The sequence below is a fragment of the Anoplophora glabripennis genome, unplaced genomic scaffold (assembly GCF_000390285.2).
Source record: "Anoplophora glabripennis isolate ALB-LARVAE unplaced genomic scaffold, Agla_2.0 scaffold332, whole genome shotgun sequence".
NCBI classification, from domain to species: domain Eukaryota; kingdom Metazoa; phylum Arthropoda; class Insecta; order Coleoptera; family Cerambycidae; genus Anoplophora; species Anoplophora glabripennis.
The window spans coordinates 4,351-12,410 of record NW_019416706.1 but is presented as its reverse complement, the minus strand read 5'-3'; the positions used below and the strand labels follow the sequence as shown (position 1 = coordinate 12,410).

At 34.1% G+C, this 8,060-nt stretch overlaps 1 protein-coding gene across 1 annotated transcript; it reads right to left on the bottom strand.

Annotated features, from left to right (window-relative positions):
- Positions 1-3,040: 3,040 nt before the first annotated feature.
- LOC108910274 (glycine-rich cell wall structural protein-like) lies at positions 3,041-5,548 on the bottom strand. Its single transcript, XM_018714834.1, has 3 exons — positions 5,508-5,548; positions 3,927-4,388; positions 3,041-3,731 (listed from the first exon to the last, which is right to left on the bottom strand). Exons 1-3 carry the CDS (start codon positions 5,520-5,522, stop codon positions 3,168-3,170), a joined length of 1,041 nt encoding a protein of 346 aa, XP_018570350.1. The 5' UTR covers positions 5,523-5,548; the 3' UTR covers positions 3,041-3,167.
- Between the last annotated feature and the right edge of the window lie 2,512 nt (positions 5,549-8,060).

The following is an 8,060-nucleotide window of genomic DNA, read 5'->3' as shown; positions in this document are numbered from 1 at the left end:
AACCGATTCTTACAAAACTTTCCGCACATATTTTAGGTTTCCAAGAAAATATTATATTATCATATTTTATGTTTAACCCCACAGTATCAACCCCTGAGCGAGGGTGAGAGCTGCCCTTAAAAATTTTAAATTAAAAGGAGATCAAGTGATACCTCGTTTTAAAGGTCTTTTTATCATTTAATGTTTCAGTCGTAGAGTAGAGGTAGTTCTAGTCAAGTGAAAAACTAAGAACCAAAAAATAGAAAGTATAGGTAAAAATATTTCTGATATCCTGACCTCTGGAACATTTAACAATTAAAAATAAAAACGTGGGGGGCAAGTTCGCTAAAAAAATATTTTAACCTACATCCCACATTTTAAATTAATTGTTAATTTTTAAAGAGGTTAGAATCTTTAGAAAGTCTCATAATGTGTCCTAATAATTATTTTCCCGTTTTTAGTGCACCAGATTTTATTTAAAGTAGTAGTTTAACTTAAAAATATTATTTATGTATATTACATACAAATATTGATAAAATTATTAATTTCATCTCTAAGTGTTTAATAAAACCTTAAGTTAAAACTGTATGAAAATTTAATATGTCGTAGCACCAAAATAAATATTTCATATTTCTTACATTGGGTCGGGTGAATAAAAACAATGAACTTGGCCTTTACCCGTCAATCCGAAAGTTAATACTTGTTAATCCTTAACAAACTAAATGTGGCCACTAAGTATTTGCTTGAAACTTGAAAAGTAAAGGCATTTACTTATTTTTATTCACCGTGCGCATTATTTTTTTTTAAATGTTTTTTATATTTTGTTTTCTGGATTTTTAATACTTTCCTTTTTCCAAACCTTCGGTTTGGCGCCCCTTTGAAGTGGCGCCTGCGTGCATTGCACGCGTTGCACAACCGGTTACGGGGGGCCTGCGTCTTCAGAACATTAAGGATCTTGGTGTAATGTTTGACAACAGATTGTCTTTTGCTGATCATATTAATTCAAGTATTAAATCCGCTTATAGTATGCTAGGCTTTATTATAAAAAGTACAAAATCTTTTACCGATATGGGTGCATTGAAGAGTCCATACTAGTATAGACTCTATACTATTCACTGATACGTTCGAAACTGGAATATTGTAGCCTTATTTACCACGGCAAACAACAAGAAGAAACCTTAAAAAATACAATAACATGAAGCATTTTAAAGCGAAATTTCTCCACACCTTAGAAGAAGGTGATATTAATAAACAAATAGAATATTGCTTATGGTGCCAAGGATAATACCTTAATGATTGAAATTTTCTAAAAAAAAAAATTGTTTACTAACGAGGCAACATTTACAACCAATGGGATAGTAAATTAACATAACACGAGGCATTGGGCACAAAAAAATCCCGAATGGGTAATAAACTGTAGGCGACAGTATTCACAGAAAGTAAATGTTACAATAAGATGGCTGTCCTATCCACAATACCAGGACTGTGAGAGCGTGGCTGGAGCAAATTTTCCTAATCGGTAGATAGGGCGAAATAGTAGATTAATGGAGTTTCCTCCCAGGGTTCCCGACTTAACTACCCTAGATTTTTTTCTATGGGGTTTATTAAAGAAAAAGTTTATTACACTCGTCCAACCAACGCAAAAGAACTGCGCGAAAGAATAAGATAAGCATGCGTTAAAATTACACCACATCAATTGTCTAATGTCATGGCATACCTACATTGAAAGACATTCAATTAAATGGAGATTTAGTTGAAAAATCCAGAATATAAAGTTAATGTGTGTTAATTTAATTTAATTTTATTGTATTTTTTGTAAATTTTATGTTAATTTCTCGTTTGTTTCATTGTATTTTGATACAAGGATGTCTATTAAATGTTGTTATTAAATATTTATTGTGACTGATTTGTTATCGCATGGGTTACTAGATAAAAAACTTCTTAATACATAATAATCAACTTAACAGCAATTTAGCCGTAGAATCGTTAATGTTGAATATTTTTTTATGAAAATTGGTAAAGACACATTTCAGGGGACGCCAAATCCAGTGGCGTACGCAGATTTTTTCTAAAAAAATCGCTAATATAGATTCTGGATTTTTCAGCCTCTGAATGTGATCTAGTAGGCCTTAGTTTTAAAAAATACTGGACGCCGCTTGGCCCCAAAATACACCTTTCCGCCCTCCACATTTCAAAAAAAATTTCGTCAAAATCGCTCCATAAATAAAAATGTTATGAGGGTGGCTCGCTTTCAAATGGGTCACTCTGTAGGTATATTACTTTTAATTATAGTATCAAAATCAACAACAACAGCAATAAATATTTTACTTAATATATCAAATTATGCACTAGTCATTTCTAAAGTTAAAGAAAATAACTGTTGTCGCAGTTAAATGTTATCACCTGCCACAGTTATCGATTTACATCTGTTTCACTTTGATATCTCAACTAATTAAAGAATATAATGTGCAGTTAATCGCAGGTAATCACTTGTCCAGCGCTTGTATTTTATCCTTAATTTTTTACCAGTCGATAAAGTTGTCTACACATTGTATTTGTGTCGAGAATGAAGTTTTTGCAGAAAGACCTATTATTTTTAGGCTTATTGTTAGTGCGGCGCGGAGTTTAACAGGACCGTAGTCAGACTACGAATGAAAACATTATGTTTACAGAAACATGTTGCAACATAGTACTATTACCAAAGAGCAAGGCAAGGCAAGTGGAGGATAAAATAGCTATATAAATTTAAATGACACCACTTACCAGATAAACCTTAGTGTTGAGACAAGGCTTCCGTGGCATATTGGAAGGAGTTAAAATATATTACTACGTGCTTTTCTAAGCATTACTTCACTTTTTCCCCCAGCTAATGTTAATGTAAATTATGTTACTATTTATAAATAGTTATTTAAATACACACGGCGAATACAATTTACAGCAGACGTAAAACAGAAAGGTATCCACGCGACATCAACTACTATAATTTATTTTAAATTTTTTAAAAGTAATTTAAGAAAATTAAATAAAATTGCTTAAATAATAATCAATAAGTACATGTGTGTAGGAAAATATAAATTTATTTTCGGTATGTAACAATGTACAAAAATTATAATTGGCAAAGCTACTACGTGCTATTATCACATTGGCAGTATTTTCAGTTATTAACTGTGACTAATTTTTGAGGTATTTTAATATTTGCCACTCCCTCCAATGGACACACTAGAGTAACTGCTAGCTCCGCCGTGACCACCTCCATATCCTCCTCCAAGAGAGATCGAACTTCCATGACCACCAAGAGACAAGGATCCTCCACCTAGAGAACTTCCATGTCCAACAGAGATTGAGTTGGAGTAACCTCCTCCATAACTTCCTCCATAACCGCTTCCATAACCGCCTCCGATTTCTCCGCCAAAACCACTTCCAATGCCTTCTCCAATACCACCGCCAATACCACCTCCAAATCCACCTCCAATTCCACCTCCAATACCACCGCCGAAGCCTCCTGCGCCACCTGCTCCTCCTCCACCTCCTCCAACAAACACAGGCTGGGCGACTGGCACTACAATGGTCTGGGGCACTCTAACAGGGACTGGTTGGGCAACGGTTACTGGATAGGGTTGTGGTACTGGAACACCAACAGGTTGAGCAACTGGTACACGTACTGGAGTGGGGATAGCGACTGGTACAGGGCGTCTTTCAATTACTGGGTAGGGCCTTGGTACTGGTACGGGTTGAGGTACTGGTACGGTAACCTGAGAGAAAAGGTATTCATTAACGGAATCTTTAACAAATTAATAATTAGTTAATGTTGATATATTCTGCTTAATGTTATGTATCTACGAAGTTTAATATTGTTATTTAACTGCATCTCAACATTTATTTAATTTCATAAAGTTTACTGTTATAAGTACTTGAATATAAAGTAGCGTGAAACTGAAATTACTCACAGGTACTGGCCTAGGTACAGGTACTGCCACAGGTTGAGCAACAGGGACAGGTACTCTTCTAGTAACGGTAACAGGGTAAGGTTGTGGCACAGGAACTGGAACGGCTTGACTGATGGTAGTAACAGTAGCGCCGCCGCCTCCTCCTCCTCCGGCTCCACCACCGAAACCGCCTCCGAAACCACCTCCAGCTCCGCCACCGAAACCACCTCCAGCTCCACCACCGAAACCGCCTCCTATTCCGCCACCGAAACCTCCTCCATTGCCACCTCCAAAACCACCTCCATGTCCACTACCAATGCTGATAGGGCCACCGTCTAAACCTCCGCTATGTCCTCCAAGGGAGATACTGCCGCCTCCAAATCCGCCATGAGAACTGCCAATGTCGCTGTCGAAGATCCCACGCTTCTCGTTCTTATTTTTAGTAGCCTCGCCGCATGCGACTGCTAGTATCAAAGATGCTACCTAAGAAGATAAGATAGAGGATAGGATAGGTTAGCATCATTTCCATTGTATTACTGCTTTTATCTGAAGGATAAGCAAGTTTTTATATAACATTAATTTTGAAATCTTTTTCAGCAAAGTTTCTACATGCGTATCAAATATACCCCAATACCATATTATCTGTATATACTATTTTCAGTTGTTTAATATCTTGAATGTCCCTTAAAGTTACCATAATTATGATCCCATTTCAACACAATGTAGATGTTATTCTAAAGAAGCCATCGATAACAAGTTAAATGGAGGAGCAGAAAATTCCTAAAGATAGAAGACCAAATATTTTGTTCTTGAATTTAGTGATAGTAGTTGTCAAAACAGTTTTTTATATTTTTTTTGGACCTTTTTCCTGTTTATGTCCAAATTCTCCCAATTTGATGCTAAATCATCAGCATAACTTATGATATATTATGAACAAAACTGACCTCAAAACTGTACCTAGTTATATGCCACACTTCGCTGTCTCTGCACGAGTTCTTTTATTGTTTATTTCTGTGTGTTAAATTCTATTTCTTAAATATGATCCACCGTTTTTGTTAAGTCAATAGATACTGTTCTTTTATTTCCGTCATCTAAGACTTCAAACATTTTACTTGTAGGGCAACAGCAATTTTACTATTCAAAAAACCTTTTCAGAAACCAAATTGGAGCTGGATATTATGTTGTAAGGTATAGGTTTAAGTTACAGACTAATTTTCGCTATATATTTAAACATATTACTTTTTGTTAAGGGTATTATAACAAAATTGATTAACTTATTTAACATTTTTAACAAATACAGAAGTATCTTTACTGTTTATGTCTTTAAAATATTCATAAATATGTTCGGTTCAATTTTTACATTTCAGATAGAACGAATTTAAAATTTTTCAGTTAAATTATTCCAAGTGATAAAACATTTATCAATTGTATAGTCCATACTTACAAAATCTTCTTATTAAAACATTATGAAATTATAAATATTAAATAACTTATTCAGCTAATTATTACTTCACTTTACGCACTGTTAACACTAACAATTAATGATGGAATTATTAATTTTAAAGTATTTCCTTTCTCTATTACAGAAATGATAAAACTTACCAGAATCACTCTCATGTTGGTGTTACTCGTGGGAAGAAGAATGAAAATGATAACTTCTCCACGGGGTGGAGGGTTTATATACCAATGTGGGGGTCCTTGCAAAGGCATTCAATGAACACGTTTAAAAATACCGAACTTTCACCGGGAGCATCCAACATGTGCACCATTTTCGTGTGGCTTGGCTGAATACTCATTAGTGTCGAAAAGTGCATATACAACATATCTTGAATATTATCAAGGAATTCTTTTGAATGAAATGCAACCAAGGAAAAGCTTCCACTTTTATGCAAAGGCTGAGTATTCTAACAGAACGTCAATTTTTAATAAGACACAAGACTGTCCAAAAAGAGGATTGCAGAATCCCTATCATGTTACCATTCAGAGATAATCAGCAATCCTATTATTTATCTTTCAGAAAATGATGGCAGTTGATCTACGGGAAAGTACATTTTCAAAAATATCTTGTATAGTGATTTAAATTCATCGGGCAATAAATTAAAAAAAAATAATGAAGTACAGGGTGTTTCTGAAGTAAGTGCGTTCCTTGAAAAGGGTAATAGAGGGCACGAAAGTGAGCAATTTTTATTAAGTAATTGATGGTCTAAATGCTTCTGTTCTCGAGAAAATTAATTAAGAAAATTAACTATAAATGTAAGCCGACCCTGTGCATCTTGTGCACGTGCGTTGTGTGTTGCACAATCACTTAATCGGCGTATAAAACTAACAATGCCGTGTACTACGGGAACAATAATTACACCTCTATCATTACATAGGGTTCAGGCATAAAATAACAATGATTTTATGTGGTTTTGACATTAAATAGCATAAGTTCTGCATTTTACAAGAAAGATGCTTTTTACGGATGAATATTTTACTAGAGACGGCATACCTACTAAATTTTCACAACATTAACTATTGGTGTGATGCAGATCCTCACATTGTACAGAAATCTTTGTTCCAGCAACGGTTTTCAGTGAGTGTGTGGTGTTTTGGTGATAAAATTTTGACCGTTGTTTGGAAACATGTTTTTTAGGAAACAACTTTGAATAATTTTTGTAAAGCATATCGTCTCTTAGTAAGTAATTCGTTTATTCGTTTAATTTTTTTGTTAAATGAGATGTGAATAAATGTCAGCTTTAAATTTTTTTAAAACTTCATGTGATAATTCTTTTTCAGTTTAAAACGTAATGCTTTAGACCTGTTTAGATCAGTTTGTTAATAAAAATTGCTTATTTTCATACCACGCCCCTGCAGTAGGTTTACTTTGAGGGATGTAAGTATACTTTTATCTTTCTTTGCTAGATGAATTTAATGTTAAATGTGTTTTTCAGGTTAACGCCTCTGGAAATGTGAGAATGCTGTGGACTTTTCGCGAACCAATATTTTTACAAATAGTACCCTGAAGGGAGGTTATATTCTACTAACCATCTTATTGATGCGACAAAAGCCTGGCCTACTACGATTTTTTAAAACGGTCGTTCTTCCAGAAAGTGGTATTAGTGGTATTAGGCATTTTTTTTATCAAAAAGATAATATTGCCAGGCTGTTCAACACCCATCAAAATACCCATATACCAAATTTTATCTACAAATGTCTACTGAGTGTTTTTTATGGGGTGCCAACCTTCGAAAAATCAGACAACTAAAAATAATGATAAGCAGATCAAAGATTGCCATGAAAATGAAAACAATTACCAATCGGACAAAGAAAAAATACAGACACTATAAATTTAAGACTTTTAATTGCGGCCACAGTAAAATTAATAATTAACGTACTAAAAATGTAATGAAATAAAAATACTAAGTTAAATTTTAGTTTTCTAAACCAAACCTCTTACCAGTCGAATACATTTTTCCAGTCGTCTTCTTAAATTTAAAATGACTTTACATAGCTTTTATTCTGTATGGATAAATATTCTTCCCTAATAGGAAGATATTCTTATGTATAGTTTACCAATTATACTGAATGAATGAAAAAAAAGCTTTATTGCTGACATTCTTGACATTTAACTGTTACTGATAAACTAGTTAGTGTTATAAAGTAAGAATCTCTGGCAGTCATGCCACAATATTTATCTTCACAAGAAAAAATATAGATTATTAGATTACGGGGTGAAAATTTCCGCAGTTTTTCTTCTCAAAGTATCAGATTTTGGAATGAAAATAATCCTAATTTTGTAATTGCAGCAAAGAGGCAGTATTCCAAGAAAGTTAATGTGTTTTGCGGAATATCAAAGCACAGGGTAATAGGTCCCTACTTTTTAAATAACTTAAATGGGGAAGCACCTCTTCAATTTGTAAATGAATTATGGGACATTATACGCGATATTCTTTTATTGGATACAAGAAATATTTATATACAGTTGGATGGAGCTCCAATCCATAACACTGTCGCAGTCAAATTGGCTTAATGACCAGTTTCTGAATAAGTGGATTGGGAGAAGGAATCCAGTAGTACAATGGCCACCAAGATCCCCTGATTTGTCCTCTATGGACTTTACCTTTGGGGGTTTTATAAACAAGGTTTATAAAAACAGACCAAGGAATTTGGATG